Source organism: Hippopotamus amphibius, chromosome 1, assembly GCF_030028045.1.
Source record: "Hippopotamus amphibius kiboko isolate mHipAmp2 chromosome 1, mHipAmp2.hap2, whole genome shotgun sequence".
NCBI classification, from domain to species: Eukaryota; Metazoa; Chordata; class Mammalia; order Artiodactyla; family Hippopotamidae; genus Hippopotamus; species Hippopotamus amphibius.
Window position 1 is genome coordinate 102,631,339 of NC_080186.1, and position 25,275 is coordinate 102,656,613.

The 25,275-nt window shown below is 42.6% G+C and overlaps 1 protein-coding gene across 4 annotated transcripts in view; it reads left to right on the top strand.

Annotated features, from left to right (window-relative positions):
- TTF2 (transcription termination factor 2) overlaps window positions 1–25,275 on the top strand; it is a 56,566-nt gene that overhangs the window by 13,676 nt on the left and 17,615 nt on the right. For 2 of the 4 annotated variants that reach the window (XM_057720319.1, XM_057720311.1), the window contains exons 7-22: window positions 185–367; window positions 2,157–2,305; window positions 3,759–3,840; window positions 5,637–5,756; window positions 7,346–7,496; window positions 9,187–9,292; window positions 12,775–12,956; window positions 13,663–13,816; window positions 14,145–14,236; window positions 15,012–15,094; window positions 15,490–15,626; window positions 17,883–18,053; window positions 21,098–21,156; window positions 22,011–22,161; window positions 22,882–22,964; window positions 24,351–24,425. In XM_057720319.1, coding sequence (XP_057576302.1) covers window positions 185–367; window positions 2,157–2,305; window positions 3,759–3,840; window positions 5,637–5,756; window positions 7,346–7,496; window positions 9,187–9,292; window positions 12,775–12,956; window positions 13,663–13,816; window positions 14,145–14,236; window positions 15,012–15,094; window positions 15,490–15,626; window positions 17,883–18,053; window positions 21,098–21,156; window positions 22,011–22,161; window positions 22,882–22,964; window positions 24,351–24,425 — 1,978 coding nt within the window. The remainder of the gene's footprint in view (window positions 1–184; window positions 368–2,156; window positions 2,306–3,758; window positions 3,841–5,636; window positions 5,757–7,345; window positions 7,497–9,186; window positions 9,293–12,774; window positions 12,957–13,662; window positions 13,817–14,144; window positions 14,237–15,011; window positions 15,095–15,489; window positions 15,627–17,882; window positions 18,054–21,097; window positions 21,157–22,010; window positions 22,162–22,881; window positions 22,965–24,350; window positions 24,426–25,275) is intronic. The other 2 variants (XM_057720338.1, XM_057720329.1) reach the window with 2 other exon arrangements.

The window sequence follows — 25,275 nt, forward strand, 5'->3', positions numbered from 1 at the left end:
CGTCCTCCTATTTCCTGTGGACTCAAGTCTTTTTCCCATTGTTTAAGAAACAGTTTAAATGCTACGCTCTCTAAGAAGCCTTCCCCAGCTCATGGCAATCCCACCCTCTCTTGACCTCACCTCGCTCATAGAATGTCTTCACTTTTCTCAAGTGTAATCTGTTCTTCCCTTGTGTTTTGAGCAGGCACCAATGAGAAGAGTAACACTCGAGTACCACAACAGGGTAATTGCACCAAAACAACCGCTGACCCTCCCCACTTGGTGCCTCCCAGACCCCTGCAGGGCCAGGATCTCCAGGCTCTGGGTTTGCTGGGACTGAAGGCTGCCCTCCAGAAGGCTGCTGGGGCGTCCGATCACTGCAGTGGAGGTGAGATCCGAGGGCCTGGCCCTGGTGGGAATAGCGACACCTGCGAGTTAAATGCTGCCTCGTAGATGCCTTTGTGCCCATGAGAAGGGAGAAGCCATTCTGAGCTGCCCATGTAATAAAGCTCTTGATGCTCAGCTAAGTTTTTATACAATGGAATCTAGATCTTTGTGAGGGCAGAGACTGTGTCTACCCTGTTCACTGACCTTGTTCACGGTCCTTGATCAGACAGCCCAGTGGTCAGCATATGGGAGTCATCCAGTAAATGTTTATAAATGAAAACTCGAACTCATGTCATGATGAGGGAGGCAGACCAGCGGATGTGTTTGTATTCCTTCTGCGTGTGCGTGTGTGTGCGTGTGCGCATGTGCACACGTGCACGGAGACAGAGCAGGGGAGTATGTGACTGTGAGTGATAGACCCACAGAGAGCACTTAACCCTATTTAAATGAGCGTTTCCATCCTGAACTCTGCAGAGAACAGTGAATTCAGGAGCAGCTGCAGAATGAAGATCCCACGTAGAGCCTCAGCTATGTAATATGATCAGTTGGTTTGCTGACCAGGAGACAGGAGCTCGGGTGAGCTGGCAGTGATGAGAAAAGCTAAAGCCAGTTTCTCCCAACTGAGAACTGCTCGAGATGCAGAGAGGGAAAGGGAGAGAAAAAAGAAAACAGGAGGAAGGGAGGACAGGAATGTTGACGAGCAGTAGTCAACAGTGGGTAAGGAATAGACAGGGTGCCAGATGAAGCAAAGGTCTCTTCGAAAGGGCACAGAGAAAACGTATGTATGTATATAAAGCAGATAAACAACGGGGACCTACTGTATAGCACAGGGAGCTATACTCAATATCTTGTAATAACCTATAATGGAAAAGAATCTGAAAAAGAATATATATATATAAAAAGAATACATGTATGTAACTGAATCACTTTGCTGTATACTTGAAACTAACACAATGTTGTAAATTAACTATACTTCCATTAAAAAAAAAAAGAAAAGAAAACATTCTTGGTCCAGTGGCACAGAATAGCTGTGCTGCAGACTGTTTGAAAAACATTGCTGTGTGACAGCATCATTCAGTAATCACCATGGTGATGGAGTTGCCTAGAGAAATTAAGTTACGGTGGATTATTAAGGTAAGAAGTTATGTTTAGGAAAGAATTGCATTTAAATAGCTTTTCATTTAAAAACATTTTAACATTTAAGTGGATAATTAATTTTTCTTTGTCTAGAAATCTCTTCTTTGGATACTTCGTCCCTAAACTTGCAACCAGCTAAGGTGCTCGTGTTTATGACCTAATTTCAGTAGAATTTCTCTGTGTAGAATGAGTGGGCTCGAGCACTGAAGTATTATATTCCCAGTGCGGTGCAGGCGTCTTGGGACGTGCACATCACGGGCCTGTCCCCCCCCGCCGTCTGCCTGAATTTTGGCAGACTTCCTCTAGCGTGACCTTTTCTATTGCTGGCTTTTCTTCTTTGCATCCAGCCTCAGGGGTCTTTTTTTCTGAAAATTTTAATGGTATTACCTTCTCAGCTGCCTCTTCAAAGCTGAAGAAAAAATATGGTTATCTTACTTTTTTATTGTACTTTATTTTATTCTGTCCTCTATTAGAACACTTGTTAATGTGATTTAAAAAAATAACAGACAAACAGAGAAGGGGGACAGTGAAGCCTGTGAGTCTAGGGGAATCTGGAGGCAAGAATTTTCGGTCCTTACAGATCCATCATATGACAAATGCTGAATTGCCTTTTTGCAGCTCTGGCCAGGACATAATACTTGCAACACTTTCAGGTAACCTCGATTTGTATGCAGGCCCTAGGAGCCAAGATCGCCTTTGCTCAGTGTGGAAAATCACAAGTGAAGCCATTGACGAGCTGCATCGATCACTCGAGTTGCATCCTGGCGAGACAACTGTGGCAGAGGACCCAGCTGGGTTGAAGGTGAGCCGGGAAGGCCCACAGGGCCGAGTGTCCTGTAACAGCATCCCAGCGCCCAGGAGGAGGGGGGCAACCACTGTGAGAGTGCCCACCACCGTGCCATTCTGACATGTCTTTTCTACAAGTAACGCTGAAATGGCTTCCATTGCATTATTTTCTTTTTTATTCTGTTTAGCAGTGAGAAGAAAAAACAGCACATTTTTTTCCGTAAAGTCATACAGTTATATATGTCTGTAGCAGTAACAGATCCATTTATTGAGCTTCAGTAGATGCTACAGGGATATAAAGGAATTGCCACTCTTAATGAACTAGTTAGGGTGAAAGTGCATGTACAACTTATGTAAGACAATTAGACAATAACTGTAAGACAGAAAATGTGCATTGTCATGTACTATGGACTGTATGCAAAGTACAGAGGGATTTGAAATAAAGGAAAAGTTAGTGTAGGTCAGCAATATTATTTGTGCCTTAAAGAAACTGCAAGCCTAGAGATAGGATAGAAACCAAATACTCCAGTTAGAGGGAGTTGTGGTCAGAGGGGAGATAGAGATTGGTATTAATAAGTGATGATCAGGTGACATGGTCCTGAGCTGGAAGCAGCAGGTGATATAACTAGGCAGGAAGAGTCCCTTGCTGTGGAGCCTGGCCTTGGTGAAGGAACTTAGACTGGAATAGCTCAAGAGATATCATGGAATCACTAGAATTTTTAGCAGGGATGCTTTATGAGGGTTATTCATGTCACAGAGTTCAAGATAAACTGGAGGAAGGAAAGACTAGAAGGTGGGCCCCCAGTTAAAGGGCTATCAGTTTATGACTAGCAGTGTAGACTGGGACATTGCCCACAGAGAGGAGAGTCACATTTAAGAGGTAATGAGGAGGGACTCCCCTAGTGGCACAGTGGTTGAGACTCCGTGTTCCCAATGCAGAGGGCCCGGGTTTGGTCCCTGGTCAGGGAACTAGATCCCACATGCATGCTGCAACTGAGAGTTCGCATACCACAACTAAGGAGCCCATGTACCACAGCTAAGGAGCCCACCTTGCCACAGCTAAGACCCAGTGTGACCAAATAAATAAGTTTTAAAAAAAAAGATAATGAGAAAAAGCCAGCAGAACAACTGATAAAAGTAGGGTGACCAGTCAGAGGTCTCGGCTACAAGCAGTAGAAACTGACTTGGGCTGATTAAGCAGACAAAGCAGGACTCTTACTTGAGAGCGAGAGAGGTGACTTTTGATAGACATGCTGGACAATTGGCATGTCCTGGGCAGACCAGGACGTGTGGTGAGAGGGAGGAGTCCAGGACTTCCAGGTGAAATGAGTGGCTGATCTGACAACTAGAATATTGGGAGGGTCACTTACAGAAAATAAACTAGTAGAGTGTGGAATCCATGTGGCCAGGCTTCAGCATAGCCTCTCATTAGGAATTTATACTTACCTTTTGGTTATTACCTTTTTCAGATCCCTTTGCTGCCACACCAGAAGCAGGCATTAGCCTGGCTGCTATGGCGGGAAAGTCAGAAGCCACGAGGAGGAATTCTGGGTGAGTCTGGTGTTAGCATAAGGGCCAGCAAATGCATGGCTTCGTTCAGTCCTCTCAACAACTCTGTGGGCAGGTGCCCTAACACCCCATTTGACAGATGAGGAAACTGGTGTGGGAAGCCACATGCTGCAGAGTACACAGCCATGGGATCAGTCAGGTCTTGGTTGCAGACAGAGGGAGGGTTTAGTGACTCTGGCTGATGAGGCAGAGGGAGGGTTTATTCTGTGGTGGTCCACAGAATCTCTGGGAGATGTGGAGGGCCGGGCTGGACTTCTAGGAGCAATGGCCAAAGCCAAGTCACCAGCCGAGTGCTCTCTGCACCATCGAGCAGTAGGGGAAAGCACTGTCGCCCTGAAGTCCAACACAGCTGTCTCCACCCCTTCCTGTGGACAGCGTTTCACCGGGAGCCTCTTTTCTACAGTTGCTCACATCTGAATTGAAGTCTGGTGTGAGTGTAAGTGCTCTGTAGAGCAAGGCCATGCTGCTGGTGTCTTCGTTGCAGAAGAGGCAGGAAGTAAGTTTTCCAGGCTCTGCTTTGGGGACTCGTCACACTAAAATTTTCCAAGGTGTTCAACTTACAGAAAACATGACAGATGTCCACTATGGCTAAGAAGCGGCTGTGTCTTGGTCCCAAGGACCACCTCCAGGTTGGATGATTTGCTAGGATGCACAGCATATAGTCATATTCACGGGTGTAATTTATTACAGTTAAATAAATTGAATAATAATTGAGTTATTTTGATTTGATATAAATCAAAATCAGCAAAGGAAAAAGGCACATGGTGCAAAGTCCAGGGGAAATCAGGTTCAGGTTCCAGAGGCCCATCCCAGTGGAGTCACTCAGTGTATACTTAATTCTTCCACGTGTAAAACGTTGGCAACCAGGGAAGCTTGTTAGTGATTTGGTAACCAGGGTTTTTATTGGGGGCTGGTCATATAGGTAGCTTCATCCTGGCAGGTACTGAAATTCCAGATTCCCGGAAGGAAAGCAGGTATTCAGCATAAACTATACCGTTTAGGGGTAGTGAGCCACTCTTACCAGTCTGGGAATGGGGGGACCCCTCTTAATATCCGAGTTCCCAGATGCTAGACAGGGGCCAGCCTTGTAAGCTGGCCTTTTAAAGGAGAGTAGTCAGCTGCTGCATAGTGGCAGAGCCAGAATTTGACCCAGAGCCCATGCTGTGACATTTTACTTCTGCCTATGTCAGAATGAGTATTTAACCTGTTAAAAAGAGGCTAATAATATTTTATAGGGTATAAATAGTAAATTAGATAAGCTCAGTAACTGGCACAATGGCAGTACCCAAGAACTGCTCATTTATAATCTTCTTTGATGAGTAAGTTAAGGGCATGGAAGACTGTCTTGAGAGAACTCTAAATCCAGACGTGTGGTAGTAAAGTGGGTGGTAGGATATATCACTGGACCTTTTTGCTTTTGCTGGGTAATAAATAAAAAGACTAGGCAACATCATCAAACTGAGAGATATATCAATGAATGTATTGGGTAAGTAACAATATAACACGGAGACTCGAATAAGATCTAAATAATAAGTTTTAAATTTTACAGACGTCATCGTAAATGTCTCTGACCTAGATCTCAAAATAAATAGCAAGAGTTCGTGTTCATTTGAATAAGAAAGACAGAGGCTTCATTAGAGGAGGCAGAGCATAGCGACTGGAATGGCGCTGACAGCAGAGGACCAGGGCTGATGTCTGCCCGGGGCTGCTTCTCTCGAAGCTGAGCTGATTCTTTGCCCTAAGTAGTTACCACTCCTGTTGTTGTTTTTACTTTCCAGCGGATGATATGGGGTTAGGAAAAACCCTGACCATGATTGCACTCATCCTGACCCAGAAGAATCAAGAGAAAAACAAAGAAAAGGACAAAACCACGGCTTTGACTTGGCTTTCCAAAAATGGTATTCAAAAGCATGCTGTTTCCTAAATCATGTGAGGCACCAGAGAGTGGAGGTTTTTCAGCCATGAAAGAATGCCTTTGGTCATATTTAATTTATTGGAAAACTATTATTAGGCTACGTTCCTATAGTATCGTTTCTGATGCTGAATGTGCTAACTAGAAGTGATCATTTTTTTCCTTTTAATATAAGGTTAGCTTGACCTGTGATTAGAAACAATTTTATAGTGACAGCTAAGGCTCTAGAAACCTTAGTTTAAACCTAATGATTATTTTTGTTAATGTGGAGAATATAACTACAGGGTAGATCCAAATTAGTTAATATGTTATTTTTTGATGGAAGATCTGTGAGAAATCCAGGTTTTAGCCACCATAGCAGATACTGTTTTCCATGTTTCTGAAATTCCAAAAGTTTCCAGATTCTAGACAGTTTTTCTTATTTCAGCCTCTGTTTTTAAAATGTAATAACTGTGTAAGTACCTTAAAGGTCCTGTGTATTATGTATAGACAGCACCGCATGTGAATTGCCATGCACACATGTATGTTTCTCAGTTAGTTAGATAGTTAAAGGCTCTGTGGCCATCTGCTCTCAGGGTCTCCGGTGGCCATTGTTGCAGCTGGACCCTGTGTCCCTTCGTGGAGTCGTGCACATGCACACACACGAAGGATGGGGGGCAGTGGTACAGATACTCCATCACTAACTGGTTCTGAAGCAATGCTTGCTTGTCCCAGGGGGTTTTGTGCTTATACTTTAATGTGAATGTAATTAAGTTATGCTTTTCAGAGAAAAGTAATAGTCCTCCCTTGTAATGAATCAACTCAGGATGAGTTAGGAAATGATCCAGCTTCTACCTCCTGGCCACTGTGAAAGTGCGTTGGGGTTTTTTGGGTTTTTTTAAACTGAAGTCATATACTATCCACTTTCCTCTCCCTCTTTAGCCTCTCTCTCTTCTACTTTTATAGGGGAAAAAAAGAAATAATGATTTTGAATTAAAAGATTTCTTCCATTTTCTATTCTACTTCATGGAGACCTCATTTTATTGCACGTTGCTTTATTGTGCTTCACAGATACTGTTTTTTACAAACTGAGGGTTTATGTCAACCTTGTGTTGAGCAAGTCTTTTGGTGCCATTGTCCCAACAGCATTTGCTCACTTCATGTCTCCATGTCACATTTTGGTAATTCTCGAGAAACTTCAAACCCTCCACCAGAAAAAGGATTATGCCTTGCTGGAGGCTCAGATGATATTAGCATTTTTTAGCAACAAAGTATGTTAAATTAAGCTAGGAACCTTTTTTAAAAAACATAATGCTATTGCACACTTAATAGACTATAGTGTAGTATAAATATAACTTTTGCATGTACTGGGAAACCGGAAAGTTTGTGTGACTTTATTGTGATATGCACTTCATTGCTGTGGTCTGGATCTGAACCCGCAGTATCTCCAAGGTATAAGCTAGGTGTAGAAATAAAAGCAGCAGTTATATTCATCGAAGGAATAAATGTCAGTCAAGGGAAAGAGGTAATGCCTTTAAGAAGTTAAAGCTATTTAATGAGTGTAACAGGTGTTGATTTTTTTTTCCCCCTCTCAAGACTCCTCTGAGTTCACTTCCGATGGGACACTAATCATCTGCCCTGCTTCCCTGATCCATCACTGGAAAAATGAGGTGGAGAAATGCGTGTGCAACAACAAACTAAGAGTGTATGTCTATCATGGGGCAAACCGGGATCAACGTGCAAAAGTGTAAGTGCAGAAATACTGCCGTCAGCATGAGGTGCTCAGCATCTTGGCTTAAGGCGCCGTATTGACCTTACCTGCTCTCCCTGACATTTCATTTAATCAGGGCTAGTGGTATTTGTGAAGACCAGAGGTACGCTCATCACCAAACAGCCTTCACCTGTGCTAAGAGATGCATCTTGAGAGAGAATGGGGTTCTGTTGTTGAATCCTGTCACTGTCCTTGACAAGCTGCCATGCGGGTTAGGCTGAGATGCCTGAGTTGTCAGCCAGGGAGCAGCAGTGTTCCCCTGATAAAAGGGGATATGTCACAATTATTTCATGATTGCTGAATTTCTGATTCCAAATTCACATTCTTTTTCCGTTAGTGTAAATGGAACCAGCTCAGTCTTACAGAGCATCTTGATATAATATTAGTGATTAGTTGATATAGGCTAGTTATAGTTTTATGGCTGTGTTTTTCATATGTGAAGCACCTAAGAAGTTTTAGATTCAAAAGTTTAGGATTAAACCTAACTGAATTCCTGAAGGGAGATGATCAGGAAGGAGGAAAGAAAATGTTTCCCCTGGTGGTGATTGTAGTCCTAGTCTTTGTCTTTTGATTTTAAAGGGCTTGCTTTTTGTTCTTAATTGTGATATGATGATCTGGGTTGAATACTTGCTGATCTAGTTAAGAACTAAGTTGTTTCTGCTTCTAAGTAATCTCTCTCCACAACCTCTGATACTGGGTATTTTATATCTTAAAGAATAGGGCAGTAGTCTCTCAGGGGGTAAATTGCCAGCTTGGTGACCCTCAGTCTTAAGGGCACACCAGCTCTCACGACTGAGAGTCATTTCAGCAGATGAAAGGTATCAGGGCAGCAGTGGCCATCCTGCCTGCCTTCTCTGGCTTGGAGTACTGTGGATTTTTATTTAGAAGTGAATTGCATCTTACGTGATTTGCATTTTGATCATATTGGGTTTGATGTTCAGAATGCACTAGCTAACTGAAATTATTCTGAATTATACATTTTTATATGATGCTAAGGCAACATGTAGACATCGTTGCCTCTCCAAATTCAGCATATTTTCATCAAGAGTATTTATTGAAGTTCCCTCAGGTGTACAATATTAAGCTTCCTTGGAAAAAGATTTGTGCTTTTCACTAAGAATCTTTACATGTAAAGAGTATAGGCGAGGTACTGAAAGTGTACAGGATGTATTTTTATGCCCAAATGTCAAAGCTAGGTGAATGGGTTTTTACAAATCCATTACAGAATGATGAGGAGAAAGCACCGTTGGTGTAAGATGAACAGTACTTCAAAGATTTCTTACTTCCTTGGGACTTTAGCGTCATCTGTGTCAAATTAACTAAATGTTAACTCCCAACCCTACCTGACTTTCTGTTCTTGCCACATCATATCAAGCTTAATATAACCCCTGCCGGAGATGATCCTCTCTGACTTGGCTGGAAAGTGGGAGGCTATTCTAGTTATAGTGAACAATCTGTAAAAATGACCAGTGGTAAACGATAAGGAAGTCAGGTGTATAAAATTTACCTCTCCAGAGTCACGTGTATGTGAATTAGGGACATAAATTAATGAGTTCTGCTGTCTGTGCTTCCAGCCACAGGCATTTTTGTGAAGGAATCAACTGTCTCTCATTGTCAGAGTCACAGTGGGTTAGTTTACCATTTGCTCCCTGTTATATCTTTGCAGCCTCTCCACATATGACATCGTGGTCACTACCTACAGCCTTCTGGCCAAGGAGATTCCCACAAAGAAGCAAGAGGGAGAGATCCCAGGTGCAGACTCCAGTGTGAAGGTGAGGCGTGGGTGCTGCCAGGGAAGTAAGGTCAGAACCACAGATCATTTAACAGGAGTCTTTTCACAGCATCACAGATGGCAAAGTTACCCTCCCATGAGGTAATGAACATTTGAACTCTTTCACCTGTGGAAACAAAGTGTTCTTTCCTGTGTCCCTTCTCTTTTATTCCAGACCAGTGGTCCCCAACCTTTTGGCACTAGGGACCGGTTTCATGGAAGAAATTTTTCCACGGATGGGCTTTGGGGTGGGGGGATGGTTCAGGTGGTAACGTGAGTGATGGGGAGCAGCCAGTGAAGCTTTGCTCGCTCACCGCCTGCTGTGTGGCCCAGTTCCTAATAAGATGCGGACTGCTACTGGTCCATAGCTCGAGGGTTGGGGATCCGTGCTCTAGACAACCTCCTCAGCGATAAAGGTGGAGATGGTACAGTGGTTTGTTTTTGTTTTTAGAAATAAAAACTACATTGCAGTTGTGGTGGTGATCATTACATGAATATGGGAAGGCTTGACTTGTTGCAGTGTTTATTTGAGAGTTTTGGGGGTATACTCTCAGGATGTGTTTTATATTTAGTGTTAGGACTAGTATTTTGATATTAAGCCATTATTCCCTGCCTTCCTCCACCTCCCTGGGAAAGGGGTTGCAAATAATAAGGCTACAGTGGGCCAGAGACTACACGATAACCAGGGAAAAAACCTGAATGTTTGTTGCTGTGTCCAGGGTAGTCTCAGTTATGTAGAGTAGAGGCTTTATTGCATAGCTGTTGTGGGCTTTTTCCTCCTGAAAATAAAGTGTTGTTTCAAGAACTGCTCTTTTGCATATGCTTTTATTCTAAGCACAGTAAGATATTCGCAGCTTTCTGTATGTGGGGAGATCTCTAGGACGCTTCTCCATCTCATGACCAACTCTGCCTTCTCTAGGGTGATTAACTTTTCAGATTCCTCAGTGATTCCTCTTAGCTTTCAAGCTAAAACCCTCATTCCTTTAAATGATATATTAGGCCTTTTATGGTCTCACCCTGCCTGAGTGGCCTTCATCCCCTACACCCCAGCCCTCCCAGTGGCACCCCATGTCAGCCATACCAAGGAGTGTACTTCCGTCCACGCTCTGTCGTGCTGTTGTGCTGTTCTCCCTCTGAACGGAATGCTTTGCCTCCCCCTCTGGTTAAATGCGTCTCCTAGCACCTTGTGCTTGCTTCTGTCACGGCACTCCATTTAATTCCGCAAATATTGAGTATCCACTGATGCCAAAATCTGGCTCTCTCTGCACCCGTGTCAAATAGAAGTACAGAGACAGAGTTTGGGGGAGAAAAGAAAGAGTAGCTCTATTCTTTGCCTGGCAGAGAGGGAACACAGCAGGCTAGCACCTCAAAAACTGTGTCCCCCTCCCTGGGGAATCAGGAGACCTCTTATAGGTGGGGCTTGCAGTCTGGGGTAGGGGATAAGGATCACAGTAGTGAAGGTCTTGCATTTTTCTTCTTCCAGCCTTATTTCGAAACAGTCACACCTGGCGTGGGGCAGCCTGGTAAGCTGGGTCTGTTTTTGTCTCTGGGTTATCGCCTGTAACCTTCTTTCTGAAATGCAGAATGCTGTAAGGGGTGATTTGCTACTAGGGAGTGTAAGGAGTGTAAACACCAGGTGCAGGGTGTAATTCACATGCAGTTGGAGTGAGGTTAGCTTTGCAAAGGACATATCTCCTTGCAGACCCTACGAATTAGTAACAGTTAAAATAAAACTGGGATTGGTTAACACTTTCAGGCCAGTTTATGCTACTTCTCCAGCCTGTTCATGGTTCCCTTTATTTTCCTTGTTATCAGGAGAGGAAAAAACTCATTTCTATTTTTGTTGCAACACTACCTCCTGCCAGATGCTATTTCAGGTATTAGGGATACTGCAGTGAACAAGACCAACTAGGTTCCTGCTATCTTGTATTGAATTATCCAGTGGGATTTACTATATATACATTTTGTGTAACGATCTTTATGCTTATTTTATTTTTTTTTCCCCTGCTAGATTGTGAGCTCCTTGAGGGTAGGAAATGTTCTTTGTGTCAGGCTTAGTATCTTACATATAAAAGTAGAATTTTATATATGTACCACATCTTCTCTATCCATTCCTCTGTTGATGGGCATTCAGGTTGCTTCCATGTCCTGGCTATTGTAAACAGTGCTGCAGTGAACATTGGGATGCATGTATCTTTTTGAATTATGGTCTTCTCCAGATATATGCCCAGGAGTAGGATAGCTGGATCGTATGGCAACTCTATTTTTAGTTTTTTGAGGGACCTCCATTCTGTTCTCCACAGTTGGCTGCACCAATTTACACTCCCACCAACAGTGCAGGAGGGTTCCCTTTTCTCCACACCCTCTCCAGCACTTATTGTTTGTAGATTTTTTGATGATGGCCATTATGACCGGTGTGAGGTGATACTTCATTGTAGTTTTGATTTGCTTTTCTCTGATAATTAGTGATGTGGAACATCTTTTCATATGCCTCTTGGCCATCTGTATGTATTCTTTGGAGAAATGTCCTTTTTAGGTCTTCTGCCTGTTTTTTTGATTGGGTTGTTTGTTTTTGTTTTTTATTTTTTTATACTGAGCTGCATAAGCTGTTTGTGTATTTTGGAGATTAACCCCTTGTCAGTCACTTCACTTGCAAATATTTTCTCCTGTTCTGTGGGTTGTCTTTTCATTTTGTCTATGGTTTCCTTTGCTGTGCAAAAGCTTTTAAGTTTCATTAGGTCCCATTTGTTTATTTTTGCTTTTATTTCCATTACTCTAGGAAACAGATCCAAAAAAATATTGCTGCAATTTATGTCAGAGATTGTCCTGCCTATATTTTCCTCTTAAGAGTTTTATAGTATCCAGTCTTACATTTAGGTCTTTTTTGAGTTTATTTTTGTGTATGGTGTTAGAGAATGTTCTAATTTCATTCTTTTACATGTAGCTGTCCAACCACTCTTGGTTTCTTAAGCTTAATTCTTATTTCAGTGTACCTGATCTAAGCCCTCAAACTTGAAGGTAACAGTGGGTCTTTTATATATATATATATAAATTTATTTATTTACTTATTGGCTGTGTTGGGTCTTTATTGCTATGAGCAGGCTTTCTTTAGTTGTGGTGAGTGGAGGCTAGTCTTCGTTGTGGTGCACGGGCTCCTCATTGCCATGGCTTCTGTTGTTGCGGAGCACGGGCTCTAGGCACGTGGGCTTCAGTAATTGCGGCACACGGGCTCAACAGTTGTGGCTTATGGGCTCTAAAGTGCAGGCTCAATAGTTGTGGGTGCACGGGCTTAGTTGCTCTGAGGCATGTGGGATCTTCCTGGAGCAGGGCTCGAACCCGTGTCCCCTGCATTGGCAGGTGGATTCTTAACTGCTGTGCCACCAGGGAAGCCCTAAGAGTAGGTCTTTGATACTTGTTATTATCTTCTTGATGACATGCATGTTTTCCTGTACTCTTATTGGATTTCGCTTGTGTTTCTTCCAGGGTAACTCATCACCTTTGCTTCGTGTAGTCTGGGCTCGAATCATATTGGATGAAGCTCACAATGTTAAGAATCCCAGAGTGCAGGTGTCCATGGCCGTGTGTAAGCTCCAAGCCCAAGCCCGTTGGGCTGTCACTGGAACCCCCATTCAGAACAACTTGTTGGACATGTATTCACTGCTGAAGTGCGTAAACTCTTTGGGATTATGTAGATGTGAACCCTGCGGTAACCCTTCATGATTATTTCATATCTCATATTTCCAGTGTGTACCAGATTATCTCGTGTAGCAGATGGCAAGCCTGTCAACATTTAAAGGGCAGAAGAATTAACATTTATGAGATATAATCTGTTGATTGATTGGCTGGTATAGGACTTTGATGACATCTAACCGCTATATATGAGAAAATACAGGACCGATTAAATTAAAGGAAACAAAAGTCAGCTTTCTTCAGTCCCGGGAATGTTTTGGGCTACTTTTGCTTTAAAACATATGGCCCGGGATCAGGACTACAATTTATTTGAAGTAAACAGAAAAGAAGGCAGATTTTAAAATACCTGTTTTTATTCAAGTCAGCTCATATGAGGATACAGAATTTCTTTACTAGCCTTTGAAGTTTTAGGCATGAATTCTAGCTATTGGTTATATGACTTGTGATGATATAGACATTGTTAGTGGGAAAATTCACATTTTTATAATGTGGTTTTATAATGTGCCTTATTGACTTGGATCCTTTTGCTCTGTCTAGCAGAGCTTTGCTATGAAATTGACTTTTATTGACAATGATTGGATGACATGTGAAATCTGATTTGCTTTTCATCTTATGTCTTTGAACCTTTCCTCCATCCTTCCATGCTTCTTTCCTATTCTCTATCCTTCTCCAATGAAAAAGATTTCTCCGTTGTTCTCCATTTGATGAACTCAGTGTGTGGAGGAGTCAGGTTGACAATGGTTCAAAGAAAGGAGAAGAACGGTTAAATATTTTAACCAAGAGCCTTTTGCTGAGGAGAACAAAAGACCAGCTGGACCCCACCGGCAAGCCCTTGGTAATCACATTGACCCATGTCCCTGGGGGAGGCCAGGAAGGAGGGCTACCATGTCCTTGACTCAGCTTGAACCTCCATCTGCTTTGCTTCAGGAGCCTCTGAGTCTCCTGTTTTCCTAGGAGGAGGCCCTCAGGTGGCTGTCCTGCCCCTTATGTTGCAGCAGTCCTATTGTGCTGTGTGTTAGAGCAGTCCTGTTTTCAGGGAAGGGTGGGAGCTACTGTCCAGGGCTTGACTAGATGTCCGGTGTCAGCCTTGGGGAGTGTACTCTGTAATGTTAAGTTAATTTGTATAACTTCATCCCAGCTGTTTTTTTCTTTTACTCTTCCAGGTGGTGCTGCCCCAGCGTAAATTTCAGTTGCACCATTTAAAGCTTTCTGAAGACGAAGAGAATGTTTATAGTGTCCTTTTTGCAAGCTCAAGGTGTGTGCAGTGAAGGAGTACCTTCTCACATCTATTTTATTCTTGTTCTTGCTTGGGAGTGAGTGCAGGGCCAAGGTTCCTCTAACTGAAATTATGGTATTATTGACAAGTTGGATATCTGTGTTCCTTTTTTAAACAATCTCCCTTTCTCTCTCCTCACCCCTCCTCAGCTCACCTATGTCTCATATACACATTGAACCTGTTCTGCATTGGCTTCCTTGCATAGAAGGTCTAGGGTGTGCACACTGTACACCAAGTCTTTCTGTATTAGGAAAGTATGTCTCTTTGACCTTTGACCTGTTGCCTAGCCTCTCATTGGAACTTTTAAAAAACTGCTGGTAATCCTTCTTGTCATCTCTTCTTTGCATTTTCTCTAAAACTCTTATCCTTCCCTGAATTCCAGATTTATACTCTCCTACTTGGTACCTCTCACTTCCAGTGCAAATGAGTTTTTTCTCTTTGTATACCTTATATTTGTTAATAAATATTATAATAGTATATTAACTTATACTAATTAATAACATATTACTGTATTACATGTCAATATTGATATTAAATATTTTATGTTAATATGTTTAATATTTATTCATCATTTTAAAATATTATTTTTTATTACCTTTGCCCAGTGCTTGTTGTGAGCCTGCCTTCGTTTAACAAGTTCATTTTTATAATTTTTCAGGGTCCTACCGCAAACACAGTTAAGCAGTGACCATTGTAAACCTGTTTGGTCTTAGCGGCCTTTATATGTGCAATTTTCTTTTTTGATCTGAGGCAGGTCAGCTCTGCAATCCTATCTAAAAAGACATGAAAGTGGGGGCTACCAATCTGGAAGAAGCCCCGGTAATCCGTTCAGTCGAGGTAAGCAGTAGGACACTCGTAAGTACACAAAACTCATGGCATCGTGGATGCAGATTCGGTAACCTTGCAGGGATGGGGGTCGTGGATTCTTGACTGCAGAGACTTGACCTTAGCTTGGAACCTCAAACCAAAGCAAACCTACTCACCTGCAAGCACCAGACCTGGCGGTCTAAACTTCTCTTTCGTTATTTTCAAGTTGTGTTTGATTAAAATGCAAGTAGGTCTATAAAGAAAACCAGTATTTCATTTGGCCTAATTGGTAGAGAAGTGAGTTAGAACTATATGATTGAACCGCAGATCAAAGAAGATTAAAATCTCCTCATTTAGTTCACGATTCTTCCCCATATCTCTGTTTTAAACCCTGTACTATTTCCTGTGTCTGCTTTCCTTCTTAGAAGTGGCCCAGGAGTTTGGGTCCAGCGGGCCTGGGCTTTCCATGGCAGCAGACCCGCAGACATCCAGCACTGTCCACATACTGTCACAGTTGCTGAGACTCCGCCAGTGTTGCTGTCATCTTTCACTACTGAAGTCGGTAAGCAAAGCCACCTGTGTGGGATTCCTGAGGGGCTGTTGAGAAATCCAACTCAGTCTCCTGAAACTGGGATCCAGTCTGCTAGATCAAGGAAAATGGGGTTTGAGGGTGTTTTGTTTTTTGGTGGGATAGGAAAGAGAAGACTGTTTATTTTACTTTATTTTATATTAATCTTTATTGATTTTGAGATACTTCCCATGATGTTGAGAACAGATTTTATTATTTGTTTTGTTTAGACTGCACCAAGTCTTAGTTGCAGCATGTGGGATCTTCATTTCGGGGTGCAGGATCTTCTTAGTTACGGCATGCAGGGATCTTTAGTTGCAGCATTCAGGATCTTTAGTTGCAGTATGTGGAATCTAGTTCCTTCACCAGAGATCGAACCTGGGCCCCCTGCATTGGGAGTGCGGAGTCTTAACCACTGGACCACCAGGAAAGTCCCTGTTTTGTTTAAATAAGCTTTATTTTAGAATAGAAAATGGCATCTCGTTAAAAAGGAAACCATATATGAATACTTAGGTATTTTAGGATGTCATAAAGCTAGTATAGTTACTAATTTTATGTCTAGTCATGAAAACGCAAGTATTTATATAATCAGAAAAGTTGTCTTTATATTGGATAGAGGCATATCCATAATTAAGAGCAATATGTTATAGGCAGGACACTCTTTGACATAAATCGCAGCAATATCTTTTTGGATCTGTTTTCTTGAGTAATGGAAATAAAAGCAAAAATAAACAAATGGGACCTAATTAAACTTAAAAGCTTTTGCACAGCAAAGGAAACCAGAGACAAAACAAAAAAACAACCCACAGAACAGGAGAAAATATTCACAAACAGTGCTACCGACAAGGATTTAATTTCCAAAATACACAAACAGCTCATACAGCTGAATATCAAAAAATGAATAACCCAATCAAAAAATAGGCAGAAGACCTACAGACATTTCTTCAGAGGAGACATGTAGATGGCCAATAGGCACATGAGAAGATGCTCAGTGTCACTAATTATTAGAGAAATGCAAATCACAACCATAATGAGGTACCACCTCACACCAGTCAAAATGGCCATCATTAAAAAAGTTCACAAACAATAAATACTGGAGAGGGTGTGGAGAGAAAGGAAGTCTCCTACACTGTTGGTGGGAATATAAATGGGTGCAGCCACCATGGAGAACAGTATGGAGGATCCCTTAAAAAACTAAAAAAAGAGCTGCCATATGATCCAGCAATCCCACTCCTGGGCACATATCTGGAAAAAACTAGTTGAGAAAGATACATGCACCCCAATGTTCATATTCATTACAGCACTGTTTACAATAGCCAGGACATGGAAGCAGCCTAAATGTCTATCGACAGATGAATAAATAAAGAAGATGTGATGTTTGTATACATATATACATATAATGGAATATTACTCGCCATAAAAAAGGAAATAATGCCATTTGCAGCAACATGGATGGGATTAGAGATAATCATTTTAAGTAACTCAGACAGAGAAAGACAAGAATCATATGATATCACTTATTTGTGGAATCTAAAAAAATGATACAAATGAACTTATTTACAAAACAGAATTAGACTCACAGACATATGGAAAAGAATCTGAAAAAGAATGTGTGTGTGTATGTATAAGTGAATCACTTTGCTGTACACCAGAAACTAACAAAACATTATAAATTAACTATACTTCAATTTAAAAAAAAAAAGAGGAATATGTTATTCTTTTTTTTTTCTCTTGGTAGTTAAAATTTATTTTCTCCTTGGTTATCAAGGATTCTTATTTTCTTTATACACTTCTGAACTTTTCCAGATTTTCTAAAATGAGCATATGTTATCTTTATGAACAGAAAAAAAACTACTCTTGGTATTTGAAAAAAAATTTTTTTATTTAAAAAAATTTTCATTGAGCTATGTTATTCTTTTGAGAAGCTGTAATAATGTATCTTTTTTTGGTGGTAAATTGCATCTTGATTATCAATAGCTTAATTAACTGTACTGTTCTAGCTGGGGAAAATAGAATGATCTCATAATCTGTCTGGCAATTTTCTAAGAAGTTCCATCATTTGATTTATTTTTGATCTGGTGAAACAAGCTTGCAAGATTGCATTTTAATCTGGGTTTACCCGAGGAGATACTGATGGTAAATGATGAGCCATTTTGCCGTGTGTTGTGTTAAACAGCACGTCTTTGGCAGGTCACGTGACTTGCTACCTCAACCGCCCATCTGCTCTGTCCCCTGTCTGATTCTGCTCAGGCGCTGAATCCGAAAGAGCTGAAGAGTGAAGGCCTGGTCCTTTCCCTGGAAGAGCAGCTCAGCGCCTTGACCTTGTCTCAACTCCATAACTCAGAGCCGCCTGCCTCAGTTTCCCTTAATGGCAAATGCTTCAGGGTGGAGCTTTTTGACGACATGAGAGAGAGCACCAAGGTAGTATGATCACCTCTGTTCTAGTAGAAAGACTTCGACTCCTCACGTTTCCCTGAGTGAGAGCGCCATGTTTGTCTAAGTGGGCCCAGCCATTTGACGGCAGAGCTGGAGCTGTTACATGTTAGCTGGTCAAATTCTGCCTCCGGTCTTCTTTTTTCTTTTTTTATAAATTTGTTTATTTTTATATGTATTTATTTATTTATTTATTGGCTGTGTTGGATCTTTGATGCTGCACATGGGCTTTCTCTAGTTGCGGCAAGCGGGGGGCTGCTCTTCATTGTGGTGCACAGGCTCCTCATTGTGGTGGCTTCTCTTGTTGCAGAGCACAGGCTCTAGGCATGTGGGCTTCAGTAGCTGTGGCACACAGGCTTAATAGTTGTGGCGCACGGGCGTAGTTGTTCTGCGGCATGTGGGATCTTCCTAGAGCAGGGATTGAACCTGTGTCCCCTGCATTGGCAGGCAGATTCTCAACCACAGAGCCACCTAGGAAGTCCCTCTCTCCAGTCTTAAATCCTAGTTTCATTTCACAAATAAAGCTGAAGTCTTACCACATAGGGGGCTTTCAGGGAGTGGCTTGGGCCAGCCCGGCATCAAGGCAGATTTCTGGCATGGATTCTTGGGGAAGGAGTCTGTCAGGTGTGTGCCAGCAACAGGGCCCGGGCAAGTGAGCAGTTTGTTCTGGGAAAGCGACAAAGCCCTGAGCCTTGAGGCTGTGTAAAACGTCTGAGCGCCAGTTGCTTTGCTGAGAGGCTTCCATCTGCTGGGTTTGTTTCCTACTAGCCTTCTGTCCTCATTAGTCACTCTGTTCTGTTTCATTTGAATGTTTTAAGAACGGAAGGGTTCTGTGAGGAAGGCCAGGGCGTGCGCGACTCGAGTCCTGCCTCTCCACTGGCTCCCTTGGAACCTGCTCATTGTCTCGCCCACCCTGAGCGGCTGGGTTCCCTCTCTGCTGCCCTCTGAGGCTGCCTCCGCCTCCCTTCAAAGGCTTTAAAAAATGTAACTAGAAAGGAGGTCACTGCCCAGGAAATGGTATTACCGAAGAATTACTTTTAATTGGATTTTTAAAATATTTACCTAGGTCTTCACTGTTAGTAACTGAGAGAAACATAAGAGGGGTGCCGCATGTGGCCGGCCTTCAGGTCCCAGCACCCTCAGTTAGCTATTGGGTTAAAACTCATGTTCCCGATAATTTGTGTTCCTAACAACTTGTCTGATACTCAGGCCATTATTCACAAGGCTTCTTAATGTGAGCCCATTAATCGTAGTTAAAACCACTTAAAGGTGATTTCATGTGAGGAAGGGAGCTTTGTTTGGTAGCACAAACCTAAACTCATACAGAGTTGGCCCCAGCTCACAGACCATGAATCCTGCTCTCCCATTGCATTTTTTTCAGAATACCTATCGCTAGGTTTTTCATGTGGCAATTTGAGAACTTTCTACAACCTCTAGTTGCCAAGACACCAGGCACTTCATATACCTGCTTTTTTTCCTTCCTACTGTTTCAAAATGGTACAGTCCTGTGATTGTCTTTCTGCCTAGGCATTGGCATGTTTGTTCAGATTGGAACACAGCCTCGTGCGGGGCATAGAACAGAAGAGCTAAGGGCACCTCGGTTCCTCTGGCTCAGCCCCTTTTTACTGATGAGGAGGCTGAGCTCTTAGAGTTCCAAAGTGATCCAGCCCTGTGATGGCAGAGTAAGAACTCTCTTCATCTCCTGATTCTTGGTCTAATTTTCTTCCTCCTCCACCGCTCTGAGGATGAACTCTAGGGCCCTTACATCCTTTTGAAAGGTCATTCACATTAGCAGCCAGGAAGAATGAGCCCAGCTGCTTTCCAGAGTCCTGCCCATGTGTTGTCGTGTCTAGTCCCTCATAGACTTGAATGTGCCCTGAGCGGTTTTAGTAAATACCCAGAGAGCTTGTCGGGAAGCTTGAGCAAGTATTCCTCGGTCTGCACAGGTTCTCTTCTTTTTTTTTTTTAATGTTTGTTTATTTATTATTTTATTTTATTTTATTTATTTTGGTTGCGTTGGGTCTTCGTTGCTGTGCGAGGGCTTTCTCTAGTTTCTGCCAGCGGAGGCTGCTCTGTTGCAGTACACAGGCTTCTCATTGTGGTGATTTCCCTTGTTGCAGAGCATGGACTCTAGGTGCATGGGCTTCGGTAGTTGTGGCTCGCAGGCTCTAGAGCACAGGCTCAGTAGTTGTGGCACACGGGCATAGTTGCTTTGTGGCATGTGGGATCTTCCTGGACCAGGGCTCGAACCCATGTCCCCTGCACTGGCAGGCGGATTCTTAACCACTGGGCCACCAGGGAGGCCCCCCAGGTTCTCTTCTTTAGCACCATTTGTAGCAGGCCTCAAACTGGATCAAACTCTTTCACTTTTTCCTTCTGCAAATGTTAGGATAGTATCTTCTCTGGTCCAGCAATATGCTGGGTGCTAGGGGTACAGAAATGAACCAGACGTATACTGGCTCTGCCTCCTTGGAGCATCTCCGGCGGTGAAAGCAAGAGATGACTAATAAGCAGTTAATATATAGCAAGAAAAAGACCATGATAATAGAAAGAAAAGGTGGTATAGTAGCACATAGGCAGTGGGCATCTGGGATTGAGGAGGACCTCCAAGAAGAAGTGACATTAAGCTGACATGTAAGGCTGTTCTGGGAAGAGGGAACAGAATGGACAAAGATGAGACAAAGCTTGGTTTAGTGGAGGGAGAATGTTGGTGTCACATGAGCATCATTTGAAGGAGGCGTAGTGAGGGATGAGGCTGGAGATGTGAGCGGAAGGCAGGGCAGCAAGGATCTGGGAGGTCATTGTAAGGAGCTTGGGCTTTATTCTCAGCGGGAAGCCACTGCTTCAGCCAGAGGAGGAAAATAAGAAACGGACATTTTGAAAATAGCACTCTGGCTGCAGAGAGAAGAGGAAACTAGAGAGGAGTAAGACCGGAAGCGGAGAGGCCTTGGAGGAGACAGATGCTTTAATTCAGAAAATGGGGAAAAGCAAATTTGCTTAAACCTACATATGTCAATTCAACCTTTTCCCAGATTTCATCTCTGTTGGTGGAATTGGAGGCAATCCGAAGACATTCAGGGTCCCAAAAGAGGTAAATGTGTTATTTCATTATCCAAGTACTGCTGGTAATTATGCAAGAAAATTTGATACTGCAGATAGTTATAAATCTTTGCTTTTCATATCAAGGACCTTGTGTCATGCTCAGCAGAAAGCACCGAGGTTACAGCACAAATTCCCTATGATTTCTAATTAAAATATTTGTGGCACTGGTTGAAAAGGCAATCCCTAGAGGATCCAAGTAAGCTGAGGGTCTGAAGAAGTGTTTAAGAGCAGAGAAGAAGCATCTCAGGGAAAGCAAGAGAGTAACAGATGGAAGAGGGAAGGGGAGGAGTGTGGTCAGACAGGGAGCCCCCACAGGACTGGGAGTGTTCCGAAGCTGGGGACACGGGTACGGGAGGTTCATTCGTTGTCTGTTTTACTTTACTGTATGCTATTCACTGCATTTGTAGATGGGAAATATTTTGATCTAGACATTTAAGACTCTAATTATAAAGTGCAGCATGGAGGGGACAGAGAAGCCCTAGCGGCTTATGGTCCTGACTGACAAAGGGAGCGGCCTAAACCCTTTTCCTGCAGGAGCACAGACCTCCTCTGAGTGGTCACTAGGCCCCTAGGTAATTGCAGGCTGCAGACATTGCTTTAGTTTAGCCACCACTTTATCCTGACTTCGTTTTGCACAAACTAAGTTGTAGACTGGATCTAGAAATAACCGGAAATATTGTAATCTCATAATGTCACCTAAGTGTGTATGCTTAGGTAGCAGAAGGCCTTTCCTCGTTCACATTTGATAACCTAATCATATGAATAACGGGCGTTAAAGCCCTGCAGATGAGTTTGTTTCATCTATTTGGGGGCGTTGGCTTTCTGTTTTATCCTTCCTTCCAGTGTCATCGTCTCTCAGTGGACCAGCATGCTGAAGATTGTAGCCTTGCACCTTAAGAGGCGTGGACTGACTTATGCCACTATCGATGGCTCTGTCAACCCCAAACAGAGAATGGACTTGGTGGAGGCATTTAACAACTCCAGGGGCCCTCAGGTACGAGCTGATCACAGCAGAGCTCTATAATTAAGAGCAAATTGTTCCCAAGTATACAGAGAAAATTTTAACATAGCTCAATTCAGAAATATTCACAGCTTTGATCCCTTCAGGTGTTTTTGATTCCTTGGACATTTTTCAGGGGTACATATCAAAGTGTGCAAATACTCTAAGAGAAAAAATATGAGGGCTACAAAGAGAGTAAGAACAGAACTGGTTAGGATCAAGAGACTCTTTGTGGAGGAGGCAAGCCTGGAAGGATGGGTGGGATCTTGATAGGAGGAAAGGTGGAGGGAAGTGGGAGAACAGAGGCATCTAATTATGGATAACGCGAATTTGGAAAGCACAGGTTGAGTGATAGGCAGGTGAATCGTGGCAGCGGTGGGGGGACTGATGGAACAGACAGAATCTGGTTGGTGGAAGGTTTATCGAGCTAACCACCCCCAGTGCTCCAGTTGGTAGTATTCATATATTTCGGCAGGCACACAATGAATGTTTTGAGATTGACTCACCAAAAAAAGATTAAATGAGAATTTTCTCAATGGTGAGGCATGGGGTATAGCATCTCAAAGTTTCAAAACAATGCCTTTACAACAGAAGGAAATTTGATAAGAGCATGTTGCTTATTTGTGTTGATCTTGGTCTTAAACCTGAGACAGAAGGAGAGATGATTTATGAGACCAAATCTGTGTAACGTGAATGGTGTGCTTCCTTTTGAAGGTTATGCTGATCTCTCTCTTGGCTGGAGGTGTTGGTCTAAACCTGACTGGAGGAAACCATCTTTTTCTTATGGACATGCACTGGTAACGATTCTGGATTTTTCTTGAGTTGTCACAGCATAGCAGGGAGACCAGAGGGGCAGTAAGGCCTGACAACGTGTCCCTTTCGTGTTACGTAGCTGCCTTTGTGCATGCATGTGTATAAGATACAGATCAAAATGGTGTGGGCCTGGTTGGCGGCCCTCAATTCCTGAGCAAGCAAGGCTTCAAATGACTATTTAAAATAGTCTGTTCACTTTATTCTTAATCTGACGTCTGTTTCCATGGAAACTGGGAGCAGGGATTTTTCTCATGGCTAAGAGCTTCTTCATTCAACGAAGAGTTTTATCTCTTCAAAACACCATATTTCAGACATATTTGTTGACGTCCAAGGAAATCTCAATTTTGGTGAAGAGGGAGAACTGTTACTCCAAAGAGAAAAGGCAAAGGAATTTTCCAATTATGTTAGACACGCACTTAACACATAGTCTTGGACTCACTGCACATAGTGTCAACACCAGGAACATGGCAGCATCCTTCCTGGATATGAGGGGAATGATTCATGTGTTGCTAGGAGAAAGTTTCATAATTCGCCCCGGTTTTGATTTTTCAGTGATGCCCATCAGGGATTACTGTACCAGGCACCGTTGCCAGGGATTGTCATTTGTTAATTCTCCAGGCAGCCCAGATGGGCACAAACAGGCCAACCTGTTATTATCTTCTGGAGAATGTGGTTAGGTCTTACTTGGGACTCCCTTATACATGTGAGTGAGGAAAACAGAATGGGAATCATGCTGATTTCTGAGCTGGAGAAACGTTATCCAAGATTTTTAAGAGCTAAGATGAGAAACTAGTTTGGAATTGAAAATGAGAATCTAGAAAGAAGGAAACAAATGAAGTCTCCTTACTTGAATCATAGAATGTTAATTGAAAAAGGCATTAGAGATCTTTTTGCCAGCCCTCCCGTTCCTAAGTAGCCATCTGTAGCCTAGAGGGTTGTGGTTAGATGACTTGCCCAAAGTCACCCAGCTAGTTAGTGACTGGATTTGAGTATTGGTTTAACCTCTGTTATTTATAGTTTCAGCTGACGGCGGTGCCACGACTTACTGTTAGCAATCTGACCCCAGTTTCTCATGAGAGGGCAAGAAGACATCTGGGACTTTCCGAGTCCCATACAGACTAGAACAGAGATCTGCTAACTTTTTCTATAAATATTTTAGGCCAGATAATATTTTAGACTTTGTCAGCTACATAGGTCTCTGTTGCATATTCTTTGTTGTAGATTTCGATTTTGACTTTTTACAAACCTTTAAAAACCACTTTAAACTCAGGCCATACAGAAACAGACTGCGGGCTGGATTTTGCCCATGGGATTTACCTACCCCCAGTCTAGGATGTCAGTACCTTTGAGCTTTACCTGTCTTCTAACAGGAATCCATCACTTGAAGATCAAGCTTGTGACCGAATCTACCGAGTAGGGCAGCAGAAAGATGTTGTCATACACAGGTAAGTAAGTAAAGGTCTCCCAGGACCAAGGTCTGCTTTCATGAAAATTTTTCTTGGGTTATGTTTTAACAGAATGTAAAGTATTTGATGATCACTGTACTGATGGTGCTTGTGGGGCATATTCTTCTTGGTAGTCACAGTCAGGAAGGGCACACAGGTAATTTGGGGGTAACCTTGGAACTGGTCCTGCAGAAGGAGAAAAGCTTATGTACAGTGCAAACTTTAACTCAGTCAAGGCTGCCCATGAAAGGACCCTACTCCCTCTGTCCCCCTCCCTCCCCCCCTCTCTTTTTCTCTTTTAACTTTTATTTTGACATAATTCCAGACATATAGAAAAGAATGTAAGGATTCTTACAAGAATACCCCAGTTCTTAATTGCAAGAATAATATCACAAAATTCGTATACGTGGTGACACGTGTGTGTGTGTGTGTGTGTGTGTGTGTGTAAGCTTTTTTTCTGGACCATTTGACAGTAAGTTGTAGACATGGTGCTCCTTTACCTCTAAATACTAAAATATGCATTTCCTAAAAATGACATTCACTAACGTAACCATAATAAAGTTATCGAAACCGAGATGTTAACAATGATACAGTACTCTTACCTGATCTGTGGACCTTATTCAGTTTTGCCACTTGTCCCAGTGATGTCCTTCCTAGCAAAGGAAAATGCTAGGTCCTGCATAGCATTCAGTTGTCATGACTCTTTTGTCCCCTTTAACCTGAAACAACACCTCAGTCTTTCTTTGTGTTTTATGACAGTGACGTTTTTGAAGTGCACAGGCCACTTATTTTGTAGAATACCCCTCTACTTGAGACCCTCTTCTCTTTAAAAACAATAGAACCTGCCTTA